Source organism: Cataglyphis hispanica, chromosome 14 (assembly GCF_021464435.1).
Source record: "Cataglyphis hispanica isolate Lineage 1 chromosome 14, ULB_Chis1_1.0, whole genome shotgun sequence".
NCBI classification, from domain to species: Eukaryota; Metazoa; Arthropoda; class Insecta; order Hymenoptera; family Formicidae; genus Cataglyphis; species Cataglyphis hispanica.
In genome coordinates this window covers 6,117,502-6,139,497 of record NC_065967.1, presented here as the reverse complement: position 1 = coordinate 6,139,497, position 21,996 = coordinate 6,117,502, and the positions used below count along the sequence as shown (strand labels likewise).

Sequence of the window (21,996 nt, the reverse complement as noted above, 5' to 3'; positions counted from 1 at the left end):
AAAAGTCATAGGGAAATTTGAACTTTAAAAATTAGCTCTTTATTTCTTATGAAGAAATTTTTTATGTTTTGTATGGAAATTTATTGAAAAACAAGAAATATAAAAATCAGGTTTAAAGATTTAAATAAAGAAAACATAAAATATGAAGAATCTCATATAAAATGTTTCATAAAATATTGTGTTCGAATAAATTTTCAAATGTGTTAAAATCATATATTTATCAAAAGTTGACTAGATAAAATATCACACATTTGGAAAGCATTTAACGCTTGTTAAAAAAAAAATTGTTATAATTACTTAAATTTTAAGACTGTTGAACAATATTAATCTGTTATATTTTCAAAATTATTAGTCTACATAGCAGTTTTAAATTTTTATATTTTTTCTATATATTTTATAAAATATTATATAAATATTTTTATATAACTATTATATAAATATTTTTATATAATTATATAAATAGTTTTTAATTGAATTTGATTATTTCATAAAAATGCTAATTTTATTATTTATATAGTTAAATTGATGACACACACACACACACACAATTTTCATATACATATATATATATAAATCGTCAACACTTGATAAATTATTTGCTCTCATAAAATTTCTTTACTAATGTCTTTTACTATGATTTGAATAAAATATAAAAGGTTCATCAAGATACGCCTCTCTTTTTTTTTTTATAAATGAAGTCCTATACTTGCGTACTAAAGAAAGACATTAATTTTCATTCAGCGTTTCAACGCGGAACAAATAGCAGAAAGAATAATTCTTCTACATGATATTTTTACGGTCTAATGTTTGAAGGGAAAAAACGTATATATGTGAGTAATTTCATAACGGGAATAAACATTCGTGACTCTACGCGAAAATGTGTTTTCGTTATAACGCGGCGATAAAACCGATTAAACTTGTCAGGAAATATGCCCCGAAAGATTAATATTTGCGCTTCAATTTTCATGAGTTAAGAACATTTGCAACATTCCATAATGATAACGGTTAATCTTTATTAATTATCGCTGCAAAAGTTGTTATTCTCATCTGACGAACCTCATAACTTTTATTATCACGTTCATATACATATAGTTGTAAAAATTTATGTTTTCTTGTTAAAAAATATGCCAGTCCAAATTTTTATGTTAAATGTTAAATTTAACACATATGTATTATGATAATATTTAACATAATATGCATTATATATATATATACATATATTTAATATATTTAATATATTTAATATAATTAATATATTTAATATGTTTAATATATTTAATATATTTAATATATTTAATATATTTAATATAATTAATATATTTAATATGTTTAATATATTTAATATATTTAATATATTTAATGTATTTAATATATTTAACATTAAATATATATTTATATATATATTTAACGTAATATTTAATGCCTGTTTTTTAACAAAAAAACACAAATTTTCCAGCTATGTATATAATTATATTTACATTTTAGAGAAATTGAAAAAAATTTGCCGATATAAAATATTGATCATACGAAAAAAGTTAATAAAAAAAAAAAAAAATCCAGGCTATTTTGATATCCATTTTTATGATGTTATCTTTAAAATATTAATAAACAGCATTCCACATGCACGCTCATCGTGTTTGTGACCTGCATACGTTGAAGTATCGGTGAAGTATATTTATCTGAAGTATACCCTGGCGAGTATCATCCATCGAAAAACTTTACGGATTCCTGAATTATTCAACACGGGCTGTTTTTCATTTCTTCCAAACTGTCGCCAAGCACCGCGGCCTTTTAAATAATTCATTATTAAGACAAAACGTGGCGGAGTGTCCGCGAAACAGATCGATTCTCGTAAATATAGGTATGGGTTTTTTCGTCGAAACTTTGCGCTCATTTTGTTCGATTCGATTCTAATGCACGGTCGTAAAAAAGAATCATCAAGTTTTTCTCATTTTCTTTCTTATGCAAGAATAGTCCACCTCTAGTGCATTATTTCTTGACAATAGATTCTTTCACGAATTAATATATTTAGGATGATTAATAATTTAGAATAAAAGACATTTTTATCCAACAAAAATATCGAGGCACCAATAATATCTAAAGGAACAACATGCAAAAAATGAAATACCCTATATGCTTGTAATTAAGCTGGAAAATTTTTTATCAAACTTACCTAATTAACATTTCTTATACGCGTCTGATATTAAATCCGAAATCTCCACATGGCGGAAAAATCGGGCGAGTAATAAGTAAGGAGATGCATCTACTTAAAATAGGCTGATATCGCTAACTTGCACACGATTTTCTTGAAACTAATCGAGTTTATCTGAAAATTTAATGTAGAGAAAAAATCGTAATAATCAAATAGCTCCGTAATATCATTTTGTTTCCGCATTTTAGCTGAAAATAAAAATTTATATTCTCAGACATTTACCGTAGAATCAAAGAATAAGAACCGAATGAAAATCTTATAGAGAATAAAGATAATATGCTCTTCTCATCCTGATAATCCCAAAATATAAGGAATCAATCATAAACAAACATGACATTAAAATAAACGTTTGTCATTAAAAGAATACGAATCTTTCACCTTATCAGGGATGTCATAAATGAAGCTAACGTGGCTATTAAATTTATTAAAATTTAAAAATAACGGAAATAATATTGACATTACCGTTATCGAGTGTTTCCGGTTATATGTGATATTATCTAGGTATATTTAAAATGTCCGAGATCGTCAACGATTGTTAAAGAAATATCTGAGAACTGTTTGTCACTGAAGACGCGCAAGATCGACACTCTCTTATCTTACATTTTATCGTACTATGCGGGACACCTGATAATAAAGCGCGCTATCGAACTTTTAGACGAACGCGTAAAAGTCGAAACGTTACAGTCGGAAATTGCTACGGAAGTGTCTTTCATTTTGCGCGCCTGATGGTACTGTCGTCATGTCGCGCACGCCATTCATTTCCGGAAACATATTTCTATTTTTCCCCTGTATACTGAAAATACAGGCCGTATCCACATAATCCGTTTCTTTAATTATTCCTCGCATGTATATTTCTACTTTTCTTGCGCTTGCTTCGCATTTTGAGATCTTAATTTTAAGGACAATAATATTCTATATAAAAAAATTATTATTATATTCATAAAATTATTATCATAAAAATTATTATCATATTAATTATTATACAAAGTTTATTTTTTTTTTTAAATGCGTTTGCACTGTTTATATAAATCTTGTATATTTTTTTAATATTTTTTAGTACAATAACAAGAGAGAATATATATTTATTATAAATATAAATTTCATTGATATTGTAAACAGGATTTTTCAAAGCATACTGAATTTTTAAGGGTGTTCTGGATGTACAATAGTATAGCAAAAAATTGTCAAAATTAAAAAGAAAACATGTTTCTTACGTTTATACTGTTTAAAAAATTAAAAAAATTAATTTGGGTTGTGAAAAAAATTAAAGTATCACAAAATAATATGGATTTTGACGTCTTCGTAAAAGAAAATAGTTTTAATTAATATTTTTCTTAATTTATGGCAAAAACTTTTGATTGTGAATATCCTTTGAAATCAACTGCAAAAAACAATGAAAAACGAGTAATTTGCAGAAAGAGACAAAGAGACAGATAATATTTTTCTACAATTTTTAGTAAATAACTTTTAAACGAATTAGTGGATCTAAATCAAGTTTTGCATAAATATTTATTAGAATTTCCTTAATACATGTGAAAATTTTTATTTCATTAATAATATTTTTTCTTTGTCAAATTTGTCAATAAGTACTACAATAGGCGATTTTCCACAAGAATCAATAGTAACTTTAAATTTAAATAATTTCCAAACCGTTAAGAGAATTGTGCTTAGTTTTTGCACAAATATTCAGAAGAAATAGTAGAACAATTTATGAAATTTTAATGCTTTTGTTAGTATTTCGATATATGTCACATACATCCTTAAAGCGTTTGCACATTTTCTTACGAAATATTAAATTTATTACTTTTGTCGTAATGGAAGAAAATTTGTCGGTATAAAAGTGAATTTTTTGCATTCTTCTCGCATGTGGTCGTCGCGTAATCTTGGCGATTAAATGTGTGTGGCTTTAATAGTGCGTCATTTATACAATCGTTAGACGGCCGACTAATGAAGTCGCATTGCACGAAACGCAGCAGTAAATATTTAATTGATCGTATTGATCGGCGCTATAGTACCCGTTATCATCTATTATTGTACTATTACTATCCGCCAAAGTGGACCGAGGAGGAGGGGGAGGAGTAAGTCATTTAATCCAGATTTTACGGAAAATGACATTGTCTCCGTTTCTATTAATTGTATATCGAATCAAAACCGAATATATGACGAATGCACTTCTTAATCATCGAAATTAAAATTTATTTTCTTATTTCAATCTTCTCTTTATTTGCCTCAAAGATATGAGATGAAAATTTTCCAGAAATTAATTCAAGTCGGGAATTAAATTTTTCTCATTGAAATTAAATCATATTTGAAAGAAATTAGATTAAATTTAGAATTATTATACAGTGTCAGGCTAAATAATTTTTTTCTTTTTTAGAACTCAATTCACTATCACTTAATTCTATCAATTTTAAAAACGACGATTGGGGTAAAGCGTATCGTCTCACACGGTCTATTGCGTTAGATAAAAGAAATTTATCCTTAACAGGAATAATTTTAATTCAACCGGCCTACTTTCGAGCGGGCGTAAATAGCAGCGTGTTATTAGGCCCAATGCATATGCAAGCTATTTGCGTGCGGCCTATTATTTTTAGATGAAAATCGCTCGAGCTGATGTATTGATATCGTGGCACATAATGACACCCGTAGAGATTACACATCACGCTACATAAAGTCGTTACTAAATTTTTTAGTAATGTCAGCGCGATTGGGGAAGCGCGAATCCGAGGAAAATTAATCGATCGAAAATCGCGATTATATATCGTATGTACAAAGTAATAAAAAAAAAAAAAATCCAAAAAAATATACGCTATTCTTGACATTTGTGTGTTATTCGGAAATAATATGGGATATATAGTGTGATTCCACAAAACTGTATAAATTTCCACGCACGCGCGCGTGCACTAATATATTATTTTTTAAATATATTTTATATAATATATTTTTTAAATATTTTAATATATTATTTTCTCATCAGTTGAATTTATTTAATTAATCTTATTTTATTATTATTATTAGTTCTTTTGATTTTATTTCAACAGAATGTGCTTCATTGACCTTTCGATTTTTTTCAATGTTCCGAGCATTAGGGATTACATTTCGCACACCATGATATTATACGTTGCATTAATAACTCTCTTTATCAGTTAGTTCGTTTTATTTAAAGGTGCTGCAACCCCGATGTGTTCGAATTCAATTTCCGTGAAAATGATTCTAAAACAGCAGACACATGTTTACGCTTGTCCATCGAATGGTTCGCGATCAGGAGAAGTTTATGTTATTCCAAGCTCTCGAATCCATTTGTAATTAAATTTTGATGAGTATGAATAAACGACGCGATATGGGTATGACGTTATTGCCGTAGGAACCGCACACGCACGCTCTGTCTCTTCCCCCGCTCGCATGTAGGTTAATTGATATGCAGGAGGTGCACAATATATATATTCAGTCATTTTATACATCTTTAGCAACGTCCGAGCGGTCCTCCGAGCAAATGCTAATATCGCTAATATAACAATTAAATTCCTACCTATTGTCAATTCGATTGTTTTACAAAATGTCCCGTAAATAAATTTCGCTTTCTTTTCATGGGAAGACAAGGACAAGAGAGACATCTATACGCCAAAATTGTTATATTCTCTTTATACACAGAGCGTGCTCGGAACTTCCTTTCAACTGTCAACATACTGTTCGGCGAAATTTGACAGATGGCGAGTTTTGGAACGAAGCGAGCTTCCGATATATATATATATATATATATATATATATATATATATATATATATATGTATGTATGTATTTTTGCATTTCATTACACCCTTGGCATTTTTACAGCCAAATAAAAAGCGTGTTATTCGTGAGTAGCGAGATATCTGACCGACACCCGGCAGAAGATGGATGAGTTCCGAGCGCGATGCTCGAGGAAAAAAGGAGGAGTATGTTAGACAATTATCATAGTAGGTCGATGAAGGTGACTCGTGCAAGCCGCGGAGTTCTGTACATACATACATAACATCAGAATTATAGGCTCTCGGCACGCTATCTTAAAGAGTACTACGCGGCGGCACAATCGTCTAAGCCCGCTTTCGTTAATGCCGCGCGCTCGTCCCGTTGCTTAACGAGGCAACACGCTCAATAATAAATTACTTGTACAAACAACAAGAGCGCACCGCCAGATCGATCGTTGGATCGTAGCAATTACCGGTCCCGTTTAGACCACAGATACAAAGTTTGTCCTTCTGTTTCGCGTCCCTTTTTTTTTTTGTTTATATTTTAAGTGACGATTAAGGATGTTTTTTTTTATTACAATAGTAGCGAAAAACTGTCAAAATAAAAAAATATATATTTCTTACGTTTTTATTGCTTGGAAAATTAAATAAATAAATCTGGATTATGAAAAGTATAAATAATTTGGTTTTAAACATTTGCATAAAAAAAAATTGTTGTAATTAATATTTTTCCTAATTTATTTGACAAAAACTTTTTGGTCGGGAATATTTACTGAAATCAACTGTAAAAAATAAAAAATAAAAAAAAAATGAGCAATGTATAGGAAGATTTCGTTAATATAAGTATTTTGCAACGATTTTTTGTAAAAAAAACTTTTAAACGAATAAGTGAATCTAAATTCAAGTTTTGCAGAAGTATTTATTAGAGTTTCGTTAATATATGTAAAAATTTTAGCTGGCAATGTTTTTTCCTTGTCAACTTTGTCAATAAGTGCTACAATACGCGACTTTTCATAAGAATCAATACTAATTTCTAAATCATCAAGAATTGATAATTTCTAAATCATTGAGGATGTTCTGGATGTACAATAGTAGCAAAAAATTGTCAAAATTAAAAAGAAAACATGTTTCTTATGTTTATACTGTTTAAAAAATTAAAAAAATAAATTTGAGTTGTGAAAAAAATTAAAGCATCACAAAATAATATGGATTTTGACGTCTTTGTAAAAGAAAATAGTTCTAATTAATATTTTTCCTAATTTATGGCAAAAACTTTTGATCGTGAATATCCTCTGAAATCAACTGCAAAAAACAATGAAAAACGAGTAATTTGCAGAAAGAGAAAAGGAGACAGATAATATTTTTCTACAATTTTTAGTAAATAACTTTTAAACGAATTAGTGGATCTAAATCAAGTTTTGCATAAATATTTATTAGAATTTCTTTAATATATATGAAAATTTTTATTTCATTAGTAATATTTTTCCTTATCAAATTTGTCAATAAGTGCTACAATAGACGATTTTTCATAAGAATCAATAGTAACTTTAAATTTAAATAATTTCCAAACCGTTAAGAGAATTGTGTTCAGTTTTTGCACAAATTTTCAGAAGAAATAGTAGAATAGTCCACGAAATTTTCATTAATGCTTTTATCAATGTTTTGGCACATGACATATACATCCTTGAGATTCGGGATAAAAAACGAAGCCTTTTTAAACTTTATCGAAATCCTAGAAGAAAGAATTTCTGTGCGCGAAATACTGAGGTGCGAGTAAATTTTTACATATCGAGATTCCTTCTATGAAATATTCATTAAACTGTACTTTAATATTCGTTAAACTGACTATTATCCTGCATTATGTATAATTATAAATTCAGTTGCACAGGAATTATATGTCATCTCTTTTAACATATTAAAAAATTATATTCTATATTTCAGAAATTATGTTTGTGCATATTCAGCAAAATACGTTAGAGAACTAAAATTATTTATGTATTTATATACATCTATTTATCTTTAATGTAGTTTATCTATATAAAATCTATAAAATTTATTGCATTTATCGAAATCATTAATCTAAATGATTCTAGATAATTATCCAATTTTATATATATATTGAAAGTAAATTTTTTTATATATAATATTATTTTATATATATATATATATATATATATATATATATATATATATATTTTTATTTTTATATTTTATATACATATTAGAAGGAAAATTTTTTTATATAGTTACCTTACGCTTAATGATATCTTTTTTTACGAAGGTTCACAACATATATCTAGAATACACTAGAGATATTTATTTAATTTTTTATATTATGGAAAAATTATATTTTCTATAAGAGTTATACATAGAGTTTATATTCATTCTTATTAATAATACGACTTTTAATAAATGCTTTATAAAATGAAAATTGTCAAACTGAAATTTAACTTTTATGATCGAGATAATAATTATTATGCATCTCTTCTATATGTAATTGGTGTAACATATATTTTAATTTAAATACTTTGTTTTATATTAATTAATCTGTCATAATAAAATGTTACAAATAAATAAATAAATGTAAAATTAATTAATTTATTATGTAAAAATATCTCGGTTTTGTTTGAATGTGTAATCATCGCAACGTCATTTCTCTTAAACAATTAACATTTAAATACATAATTATAATTTATACTGAATTTCTTATTAAAAACTGAAAATGTAATGTTAGAAAAACATCGGAAAATGTCGGACGTAATTTGTTGAAAATTTTATATTAAACTTCTAATTAATTTTACTGTATTTTGGGGAAATTTTTGTTTTCTTACGATTTTAACGATGGACTTTTCATTAAATATAGAACATATAACATATAATTATCACGCACAAATGTTCTTCATGAATGTTTTCAAACTGAATTGTCACGGGACATACGCAATCTTGATCGATTGATTAAGTACCGCGAGCGGTTAGACATATATATTTTGATAATATGTATATATATACATATATATATGCTTGTGCAAGTTTGTTAAGTATAAAGTTACGCTTCGCAACGTTGGCGATCAGTAACGTAGCTGTCTAATGTATCACGCCTCCATAGTTTGTCGAGTAATTTATCAGTTTGACTAAACTCAAATGGCATATAGTAGCGCAACGAATAGCTTGTCCTTTCGTGGAGGGAAAAAAACAGGTAAGTTTTTTTTCTATTATTCCGAGTAAGAGTTTTTGCTATTATTCTGAGAACCTAGACAAAGTTCTCTAGGTGACGCACGAGTTGGCACGCAATGCAATGGATAGTCATAATGCCACATTTCATTTATCAAGTATTTTTTTGCGCGCAAGGCTTATATCGGTGTCGGATAAGCATTTGTGTATTATATTATATTTATATATCTATATCAAGTTTGATACGATTTAGATTCTAGATTATCATTAATGATTTATCTAAATTAATCTAGATTTTACGTAACATGATGCGAAACAAAACTATCATTCGTCCTTTCTTGTTTATTTCGACATTTTGTTTATTTCACATTACCTTCAATGATATGTATACTGTTGGGAAATTTATGTTTTCTTCTTGTTAAAAAATGTGCTGATTAAAATTTTTATATTAAACATTTAATACATTTATGTGTTAATTTAACATATATATTGTTGTTGTATTAATTGAACTTAAATATTAAATTATAAAACGACTGAAAACAGTCTACTAAATATAACACACTGTGCATATGTTTTTAATTTTACTCAATAGATATGTTTCATATTATTAGTGACAGAATTTATCTGTCAAAATTTACAGAAAAAAAGCTTGATCTATTCTAGAATAGAAGTGAGAGTGACTACAGACAATAACATTTTTTCAAGTTAATTTTATTATTAAAAATGTATTGATTTTTCACAAAATGTATTTCAAATTACTAAAGTTTGCATCCTCACAAATTTTTGTGTGTAAATATAACATAATATGAATATGTTAAATGATGGCACTAATAATATGTTAATATCTTAACACAAAATAAATGCAAATTTAAAAATTGCAAACCTAATCTAACCTAACCTAACTTAACCTAACCTAACCTAACCTAACCTAAAATAATTTTGTGTAAAACCAACATATTTTTAATAATAAAATCAACTTGTAAAATTACTAAAATAACTAAAAATATTATTAACGGTCTGTAATCATTGTCACTTCTATTCTAGAATAAAATCAACTTTTTTTCTGTAAATTTTGACAGTTTCTGTCAAAATGACATAATTTCTGTTACTAATAATACGGAACATATGTATTGTGTAAAATTAAAAATAGATGCACATTATAATTGTGGTTTTAATATTTTAATTCTTGAATACAACAGCAATTTGTTAAATTAACACAAATATTTTGACCGATATTTTTGAACAAAAAAAAACACAAATATTTTTCAACTGTGTATCAATCGTAATTATGTTTCTTTTCATCTATTCGCGCAAGAAAACAGATTCCATTATCTTGTAAGAATCTGTGGCGGGAAGGGAAGTATAATAATTCCGAGACATTCTATGCTAACTTTATTCTTCGGTGATTATCATAAGCGCATCACGAAACGTCCGAAAGTTCGGTATATTCTTTTTAGTGGTGCAAGAATGTTTAAGTTTGAAGCTCTTTAAAAGGAGAGAATAACGGGCATTTGATAAAGAATCTAAAGTTGCTTTAAATATAAATCTGACTTTAATATACGACGTTCTATCCTCCCGATTAATTACGATTGTTCATCTGAACAGAATTTTATAATAGAAGAAAATTTTGTCGAGTTCGCGATATAATGTGGAGTACGATGAAAAATTTAAAATTGCTGTACATATTAATCTGACTTTCACGTATAACGTCCTACGTTTTCTTTCGACTCGAGCGGTTCGTCTGGACGTAAGTTTACGATAGAACTAAACTGCGATCGATTTATCTTGTATACATTGAGAAATATTTTTCTTTGCAGGTTCATGGTGGTATTGGTGTGCCTCATATTTAGCGTTTTGTCAACGATAGATCAATACAGTAATTTCGCAAATGAAACTCTGTTTTGGATGGTGAGTAAAACATATTTGTTATCAAATATAATAGGACATAGAGCGTACTACTATATATTATTATTATATAAATAATTATTTATATAACACATTATTATTGTATAAATAATTATTTATATAATAATATATATGTATAATAAATTATATGAAAAGAGCTAAATTCCCTTCCCCATATAAAAGTCATTTAACTTTAATTGTTTTCAATTTAAAGGAATCATATTTTAATGTTTTTCTTTAAACAAAATAGACTTAATTAATGATTGAAGAATCCATAGATATATAAAAATTATATATATATATATATATATATATATATATATATATATATATATTATAATTCGCAAAGAATGATTATGGTTTTGCAGTATTTTTGTAAAACGATATAAGGCAAACTTGTGTCATTTAATTGAAAAGAAAAGTTTACACTTATCGACCCGAGAATAGACTTTATAACAAACTTTTGAACGACTTTTTTTTTGTCGCAAATAAAATATTAATTCAACTCATCTTACATTACAAAAGGAAGGATTCCAACTCTTCGCAAAAGTTTCGTACAATCTACACTATAAAGTTATACCTAAATCGTAAAATAATAATAATCTATACGAAAAATCAACATTGTTCGTAAATCAATATTTCACGTTATAAAAAAATTAGGTGATATGTTCAACGTCTTGTAACGCAAGTGAGCGCACGTAAAACACGAAACTCGTCTGAATCATAAAAGAGTACGTACAGTAAGCCGGCGATTTTCAAGGATCTCTTCCGCTTCTAACGTCGATGTCCTCGTCTTTCTAGGGCGTCCTGTTGATCCAACGGCGCTAGTACAATCGATACAATAGCTGCCTGAATTCATACACTCTATCGCGTAGTATTCATTGCATATTTATTTTAACGTAATAATTAATTCCTTTATGAATATTTAAATAAATATTTTTTTAAGAAAAAAAAAATGTCTTGGCTTTAGTACTTTTTCGATGTAAATGATTAACCGTCGTCTATACTAATCTACGTAACCGTGGTTTTTTATTTGTTTTTTTTTAATTTTTATTTATAATAATTATTTTTGAATTTGTTTTATTTTTTAATTTTTTAATTTATTTTTTTTCCTACCGGCATTGGATAATTAAATCAAATTGTTGATTATATTATCGAAATGTTTGATGATTTTTGATTGAATGTCACGTGTGTTGACAGCTAATAATATTTTTAAAATATCTGTCTTTATGTTATCTCACATTTTAAAAAGAGGAAAGGATAAATTACATAGATGAAAAGAAACAAAATAAACTTTCTTAAGCTCCTTCTCTCTGCTTGCTCTTGTTATCTCTACAAAGTGTTAAGAGATAGACATCTTATTTTAAGTATCTAAAGTATAGCTTCTCGTAAGCTTAAAGAACATTAACTTTTTTATATTTATTTATAACGATGTAACTCTTTTAGATGTTAATCCAAAAAAAAAAAAGAAAAAATAGGAAACAATATGGAATGAGTTAACTTTTATTACATAATCAAAATATTATTAGCATAATAGTTGGTTAAATATAATTAAAATAAATAAGGGTGTACTTTAAAATTGGAGCTAAAATAGATAGGCTAGTATAGTTCAGCTCTTTTATCATGTATTAAAATACAAATTCTATCTCTTCTCTTTTCTGATATACTCAACTCTTTTATTCGGTAAACAATATGTTTGTGTGTCGGCAACAGTGCGTGTCCGGCAATTGATTTAATCAGGCCGCGCAAATATATTTGGTCGCAATCAAAACATACATATGTAACAAAGGTGCGCGAGCGAGTGTGGAATATCTGAATGATTATGACATTGTCCAAATAAGCATGTACTAAAATGAAATTTGTTTCACTCCAGTAAATACATTTTGTTAAATAAATTTTAATTTTTTTTTTTTACTTAAATAACTATGCACTTTATTTCTAAAAATCTTTTCATATATTAAGTAAATTATTATTTGCATGTAATAAAAATTATAATTTTCAAAATACATTATTTAAAATTTCAGTATAAAAAAATATTTATTTGAAGATGAAAAAAATTGTTTATCAAAAGAAAGAAAGCCTGTGTTTTTTTAAACATGCAGGCAGAAATTAAAGAATGCTGTTTTAAAAAAAATAATTTAGTAAAGATAGTAAATATAGTAAAGATAAAAAAAAAATATTTTTTCTTTATTTGCAAATAAAAGCATACTTGGCTTTTATTTTATATATTTGCTGCTTGATTGAAATAATTAATTCCTTTATGAATATTTAAATAAATATTTTTTTAAGAAAAAAAAAATGTCTTGGCTTTAGTACTTTTTCGATGTAACTGATCTGAATTATTCTTGATCGCTGTTCAGGAAATATGTCTCGTGGTATTCTTCGGGGTGGAGTACATGGTTCGATTATGGAGCGCGGGCTGCAGATCAAAGTACATGGGCTGCTGCGGACGGCTGCGATTCATACGGAAACCGATTTGTATCATAGGTGAGTTTATGTGGGCGCGTTCTCATCTCTTAATGGCAAACCGCGATTTGCGACCCAAAACACGATATATATGGTTGAAATTAATCCGATACTCGACATTGTCCGATCGACGGTGCAAAATTGGATCGTGAGAATCGTCCCTTTGTATTCGTGTAGGTATATTGCTCGTTGAACCGTTGGCGCGACCAACTTTGCGAGATTAGGCCCTGGCCCTAATATCGACTCCATTTCGCTGAAATCAAGATTGCGGGCGCTTTGTGTATATCGCGGCCCTGTCGTTCTGCCGGATGCGTTTCACGAATGAAGCACACGCGAACGATTCGCGGCGCAAAATTTCTCTCTTAATTGCAGACCCAGCTAAAAATTGATTATCCGCTCCTCGCTTTGAATTTCACTTTGCAATTATGTACGTTGATGATAAATATATTACCGAAATTTTTATTAATAATTTTATTTAAAATATTATGAGAAATAAAAGGAGAGAAAATTTTTTTATATAAAATATTTTATAATTAACTTCAATTATCAATTATTTTAATTTACTTATGATTTATAAATTATCCATGCATTATTTGTAACTTGCTAACGATGCCGAATTTTTTTCAAATATTTTTATTTAAAATATTATGAGAAATAAAAAGGAAGAAAATTTTGAAATAAAATATATTATAATTAATTTTAATTATTTTAATTTACTTATAATTTATAAATTATCTATGTATTATATGTAACTTGCTAACGATGCTGAATTTTTTTCAAATATTTTTATTTAAAATATTATGAGAAATAAAAAGGAAGAAAATTTTGAAATAAAATATATTATAATTAACTTTAATTATTTTAATTTACTTATAATTTATAAATTATCTATGTATTATTTGTAACTTGCTAACGATGCTGAATTTTTTCAAATATTTTTATTTAAAATATTATGAGAAATAAAAGGAGAGGAAATTTTTTTATATAAAATATTTTATAATTAACTTCAATTATCAATTATTTTAATTTACTTATGATTTATAAATTATCCATGCATTATTTGTAACTTGCTAACGATGCCGAATTTTTTTCAAATATTTTTATTTAAAATATTATGAGAAATAAAAGGAGAGAAAATTTTGTTATATAAAATATATTATAATTAACTTAAATTATTATTTATTTTAATTTATTTATGATTCATAAATTATCCATGTATTATTTGTAACTTGCTAACGAGAAATAATGTGCTCGAGAAAAATTTTCCGAACATTTGATGTAAATCAGTGCTCTATACTTTCAAAATGATTTTCATACATCACAGTTACATATATATTGTATGATAAAATTTGAATTCGCTGGAATATATGTTAAATTAACCGCGTTTTCCGATTAATGCGCCGCACATATATTACTCCCGATTAATTAAGGGTATGCACTGTATCTTGTTTCACTTTATTTCTGTAACCGTTAGAATATGGACTGATAATTGCAACATGGAAAATAGATCATTATTATTAATAGGCCGGTTGCAAAAAAATGACCGGAATTACACGCATTTTACGTCCATAATTTTGGTAACGCGTGCGGATGTATGGCGAGAGAATTATTGTTTTTAATCGGCAATGTGTGTCGGGCAAATGAATTTTGTTGATAAATGGTAACGTCGGATTAAACATTAATAATCGGATTATACGCTATGCGTTCATCGATGCGATTATATGTATATGCTTAATCAATATTTTATATAGGTTGATGGGAAATATTTATTGTATTTTAATGAATGCACATGTAAAGAAATACTATGTACTCTTTGTTTTATTTAATTACATATATATATATATATATATATATATATATATATATATTTATATATGTATGTACGTATATGTATATATATGTAATATATATATAATGAATTTATCGGATTAATGCTTTATATTTTACCGTATACTTCTCTTATCTATTTTTAGATTTAATCGTTGTGGTAGCGTCCATGGTAGTTTTGTCGGTGGGAAGCAACGGTCAAGTGTTTGCTACTTCTGCTATCAGGGGTATTCGATTTTTGCAAATTCTTCGAATGCTTCATGTCGACCGTCAGGGTGGCACGTGGCGACTCTTGGGCTCCGTGGTTTTCATACATCGTCAGGTACATATTAGTCGCGAAAAGTTTCTTTCCTAATACCTCAACATCCAAGGACAAAATCTTAACAATGATTGTATAATTATTTAAAAAAAATTAAGCATGTGTGTGTGTGTAAATGTACACAAAATATATATTTTTTATTTTTATATTTATAAAATGCAAAATATTTCTATTAATATATTAAAAATAAAATTTTTTTCAACAAATAAATAAATACATTTTATTAATTTTGATTTTTTTTTAATCCTTAATATATATTTTGTTTCCAAAAATGTTTTGTTATATTAAACAAATTATTATTTACATGCAATAAAAATTATAACTTTTGAGATATTATTTAATATTTTAATATAAAAAATATTTATTTTAAAACAAAAATTATTTATTAAAATAAAAAAATGTTTTTGAAACAAATAGCCAAAAATTAAAAAATGTTTATTTAAAGGAAATAATTCAGTATAATAAAAATAAAGAACAAATTCTATTTTTAATTTGGCAAATGAAAGCATATTTTGCTTCTATTTCATATTTTATTATTTCAAATATATTTACTACTTGATTGAAATAATTAGTTTCTTTTCAAGTATTTAAATAAATATTTTTATTTAATTAAAAAGAATTTTTTGAATTTAATACATTTCTTGTCAATACGCAAACAGTGTTTAAATTTAATATATCAAGGATAAAATTAAATAATGATTGTAATTATCTTTAGAAAATTAAACATAAGTATGCGCGTGTGTGTGTGTGTGTGTGTGTGTGAGTGCACGCAAAATGTATATTTTTTATTTTTATATTTATAAAATATAAAATATATTTTTGTTAATGCTCTTTGCAAAATTGATTATATTTTTTTCATGTAACAGGAGCTTATCACAACGCTGTACATTGGATTCCTAGGCCTCATTTTCAGCAGCTACTTCGTGTACCTTGCCGAGAAAGATGCAGTCGGACCCGATGGCAAAACAGACTTCTCCAGTTACGCTGATGCGCTGTGGTGGGGAGTGGTGAGTATGTCTCTCTCATTACGGATTTTTCTATCAGACGTCTCTTTCTATCAGCACGTAATTTCGCGGTAACCTATTGTTGGAGTAAAAAAATAACCTTTTGATTACTAAAATACACGCGCAGAATATATAAATGAGTTCAATAGAAAAGAAAAGACAATCTTTTTTTCGTTGGTGAAAAAAAATGCAATAAAGAATTAAATCAATAAAATTCTATAACTTTTATAAATCATTAAATTGATAAAATTTTATGAAAAAAATATAATTTACTTGTAAAAAAAAGATAGTGACCTGGCTAATTACTCACGAAAAATTACGAAGAGATCGAATGTAATCTCTGATGCGTACAAATCGCAATTGTATGGACGTACATGCGAACAATTGAAATCATTATTTACACAAGCTGTGTGCAATGCACGTAGATTACTTATCAAAGCGATAATACGTGCTAATTAATACAATTAACTGATTGGATTTCACGGGATTTAACAAACGTGTGTTGATAAACTAGATGTCAATCGTTTGCCTAGCAAAATCCTTCAGGCTTAAACGTAAAGTTGTACATGATAATTTGCACATAATAATATTATTTTAATAATTGTACATAATAATTTTATTTTGAGATATAACGAAGATTCAAGACTTTTTGAATATTACAGATCACAGTCACGACAATAGGTTATGGTGACACGGTCCCGCAAACGTGGATGGGAAAAATTGTGGCCTCATGTTTTAGCGTGTTTGCCATATCCTTCTTCGCACTTCCAGCTGTGAGTACAGGTTTTTTTTTTATAATATAAATATATTTCAGATTTTGTTTACCATTTATGGATTATTGTTTCAACTATAATTCAAGATGGATTTCTTTTTAATGAAAGTATCTATGGAGATTATAATTTTTTGTTGCAGTCTTATTAATTTGCAGTGTTATATACATATCTTTGTAATTAAGTCTTAAATTTAATTCTACTTTTTTAATTCAATTTAATAGAAATTTTATTAAATTTATTTTAAATTAAACGACAATTATTATTTTATTGTTTATTTTTCTAGAGGTTTCTCAGTTTCTCAGAAAAATTTTTATTTCTGATTGTTTGTAATTCAAAAGACATAAATGTTTTGTTAATCACATTAGTAGAAGAAATCCACGCGATTGATAAAAAAATTAATATTATATATAATATATATACAATATATATTTATAAATAATTGGACCGACTACTTCCATGTTAATCCAAATAAAGCGCAAGCAAATCATTGACTACATTTACACATCATTCTTATAATTTGATTTAATAACATTCATTAAAAATTGGCCAATCACAGCTATTCCTCTGAAGAATAGAATGACTGTGATTGGCTAATTTTAGAACTATGCACAGGTGTTATTAAATCCGATTAAGGGCGTATAAACGTAGTTATTATCACGAATGGGTTTTTCCCAATCTCTTTTTAGGGTATCCTAGGTTCCGGCTTCGCATTGAAGGTACAGCAGAAGCAACGGCAGAAGCATTTCAATCGACAAATACCGGCTGCCGCGATGTTAATACAATGCCTGTGGAGGTGTTACGCCGCCGACAAGGCCATCAACAGCGTCGCCACGTGGAACATCTACATCAAGGACCCGGCGCCGGCCGGTCAGCCTTCGACGCCCCTCGGCAAGGTAACGTTTCCCCGTTTGCGAGTATAGTGAGAGAGCGGGAGAGAAAAGTAGCCGTATTAGCTGTTGACTGTTGATGTTCTTAGCTGCTTATATAATGTTCCTTGGCGTGTTCTAACTGATCGTGCCGCGGACGATTACCGTGTCACAAGCAAGACGGATCTAATCCGTCGCGAATCTCATAATCACCCCGTTGAGGTTTGCGGAAAAACCGCAAAACTCCTCCCCTCCTCCCACCACCTCCCATTCCCCCATTCTTTCCTCTCATCCTTTCCCCCCACCTCTCATTCTTCCATTCTCCCTCCTCTTCTTTCCCTCATTTTATCCTCCCTAATTTTAATCTCTCACCTCCCATCTCCCCTCAACATCCTTCATATTCTATCCTCCAGTCTTCATTTTTCCCTCCCCTCCCCTCCCCCTCCTTTCTCCACCACTCTACACCCTCCTTTCCCGCCCCTTTCTCCTCCCTCCTCCCTCCCCCCTCCTTTTCTCCTCCCCTCTTCTCCTCAACCCTTTTTGTCGAGCACACGCTAATGAATTTGAAATTACTCATTATATTTTGTCCAATTCGTAGATCATATATCTCCGAGATAATTGCTTCTAAGATCTCCTGACTTTTACCACGATTATATATACGTTCTCGCGCGCGATCGGATTATCGAGTAATACCCAGCCCACCGTTTGTGCCCGCTTCATATACTGCTCCTCTAAGCGGATTTCGAGAAATCAAATTTGTTTTATGTCGTCGATCTGTGGCGCGCGCGAATAAGCAGCTCAAAAGGATGACATACACGAGATATGAAACAATAATCGCACACATCTTTGGAAAAAGTAAGACATTAATCGAAACTAAATAATTAAATTTTTGATTTAATTTAAAACGAATAAGTTCTTTGCCTTTTGAAATAAAATTTGTATTTGAAACAAAATTTATATTCGATAATTGAACGAATTCTGATGTAACAGAGACCTTTTACAAATCCTTGGCCAAAAATATATATGAAGTATTTTTAATTGACGATCGGTAAATTAAGCTAATCGTCATTCACAAATTATTGTGTTGAGTTAAATATATAGGAAATATGAAGTTTATACAAATGTGGGTGTTATATTTATTAAATAAAATCGAGAACTAAAAATAAAATTATCAACGCCGAAATTTGTTACCGATTTCAATTTACTTATTTTTTTGTTTATTTAAATAAAGAGAGTTTCTAACTTTCAACGAAGTTCTCGGTTACAAAACATTGTTTAATATAGAATTTAATAGAAAAACGACAAACATTTTCCATACATCAATTTATCTTACCAAGTATAAAAAATGTGTCGTAAAGTCTTAAAATCGAATGTTTATGAATGGTTATGAATATTTAATTTATCACAATTTGATAAATTTACTTTTCACACATGATAACAAAATTATAGAGCTATCATTAGATTTTGTTTCTCTCATCTCGAGTGCAAATGTATTTGGAATACATAATAATGGCGTGACATCAAAATCGTACAATTTTATTAGCGGATATTTAAATTGTAAGAAAATCTATTAAATTCAAAAAAGTTTTTTTGAATCATGTAAAAAAATTATTTAAAATTATTAATTTGAAATTTAAAGATAAAAATAAAAATTATAATTTAGAAATTATAAATTTTAATTAAAATAATTTATATTTAATATTATTTAATTTATAATTTAAAAACTTTTAATTTTTATAATTTTGAAATTTTAAATATTGTATTCTAAAATTATAATTTTCATTACGTGCAAATAATAAATTTTTTTTCAATGCATATATATATATATATATATATATATATATATGCATTGAAAAAAATTTATTATTTTTGCACGTAATGAAAATTATAATTTTAGAATACAATATTTAAAATTTCAATATAAAAATTAAAGAGTTTTTAAATTATAAATTAATTAATATTAAATATAAATTATTTTAATTAAAATTTATAATTTCTAAATTATAATTTTTTTATTTTTATCTTTAAATTTTAAATTAATAATTTTAAATAATTTTTACATAATTAAAAAATATATATATTTATATATGCATATATAAAATCGCTTTCTAACGCTTCTAAATAACAAACCTTTCTTAACCACATTCCACGCACAATAATGAGATTCGCGAGGGAAGGATCCGCCGTCTAATATTATTTGTCACTATAACATCACGTCTAACAACGACGACGATCGTATAATTTTACTTGTCCGACGATAATTTGGCAGTGGATGAATGCAAGCGGAGAATGCAAATTTTGCTCGATGTTCTCAATGTGCCGTTATTTATCACCGAGATATCCGAGACAATTTTGGTTTTTTTTTTTCTTCATGTTGTGCTAGTCACATACGTGTGTTTATGCAGTTAAAGATGCGCTTAGAAGCTTTTGTACATTATCTTCCCCTCCTTCTTCTCCCCGCCGCCCCTCTTTACGTATAAAGTAACGAGCATTGCGCTTTGGTTTTCACATTCGTTCGTTTTGATTTCGTTTACAGAAAGTGCGGACGATTAGCCCCCCTTTTTTTAATGGACTGATTTTTATCTTTTGAATATATTATATATCCCTCTTATTATTTTAATACTACTATTTATTAGTTGGAATGCTGAGCACATGGGTTATATGTGTATATCGGAAAATATTTTCTAAAAATTTTTATCTAATTAATATTTATTATAGAATTTTTTTTCTTTTTTTTCTTTCTTTCATGTAAACGTTAAATGTCGCAATTCTACGAAACGCTAGTCAGCAAAATTTATTGCGTGAATAATTTTAATTTTCTACTTGTAAATTTATACTTATAATCACGAAAAGTTGATTAGTTAATTTTATCAACATCTACGCGTCTATTTTCGTAGAGTATTGGCATTTTTTATATTTCGCATATTATACTTCAAATATTACCAGTTGAAAAACAGCTTCAATAGTTGTCATCCTCAATCAAATTGCTTTTGAATATGCGAGTCAAATAACGAACGCGATATTTTTAGAATCACACTTGATTTTTCAATACAGCCGCGTTTGATTTCCATTTTCGATTATTATATTGTCGAGATAACTATTATATTTTTGTATTCGCTTCACGAATTCGACCAGACATTCGTAAAATTGCTCCAACGAAATGTAAAATGCAGATGTGTCCGAAACCGTGCAATCCGTTACAGCGTTACATGATAAATTTATATGACAGGGAAATTAAAAAAAAATCCACAATTTAATTAACCTATCGGCACATGTTATCGGTACGCTCAATTAACGCGGGGCGATTGTATTCGTAAATAAAAAATAATATTGTCTCCATTTTGCATCTGCTGCCAAAGTTTTCGAACTCATTGAACTCAAAAACATGTATACATATATCGAGATAAAAAAACCGTGTTTCTGCGACGCATTATTTAAAATAGTAAACAATGCTCAGTGATGATTTAACGATGATAAAATATACCTAATATATATATTTCAGTTGATTTGTGTAAAGAAGATGGTATGTAAATGGTTTATATTTATTTCTATTCTTATCTCTCTTTTGCATGTTTATTTTTTTCCCAACTTTTTATCACATTTCTTTACACATTTCTGTTACACCGTGAAACGTCTATCTGTTAAATAATATTATGTAAGACAGGGTCACTGTATTCTCTTTCACTGTGCCAGCTGAATGTATAGAATATCCGCATATTCGAAGAA

At 27.9% G+C, this 21,996-nt stretch overlaps 1 protein-coding gene across 1 annotated transcript in view; it reads left to right on the top strand.

Annotated features, from left to right (window-relative positions):
• LOC126854779 (potassium voltage-gated channel subfamily KQT member 1) overlaps positions 1-21,996 on the top strand; it is a 49,871-nt gene that overhangs the window by 7,864 nt on the left and 20,011 nt on the right. The window contains exons 3-9 of the mRNA XM_050601832.1: positions 10,928-11,018; positions 13,376-13,502; positions 15,455-15,630; positions 16,494-16,634; positions 17,294-17,404; positions 18,091-18,297; positions 21,773-21,793. Coding sequence (XP_050457789.1) covers positions 10,928-11,018; positions 13,376-13,502; positions 15,455-15,630; positions 16,494-16,634; positions 17,294-17,404; positions 18,091-18,297; positions 21,773-21,793 — 874 coding nt within the window. The remainder of the gene's footprint in view (positions 1-10,927; positions 11,019-13,375; positions 13,503-15,454; positions 15,631-16,493; positions 16,635-17,293; positions 17,405-18,090; positions 18,298-21,772; positions 21,794-21,996) is intronic.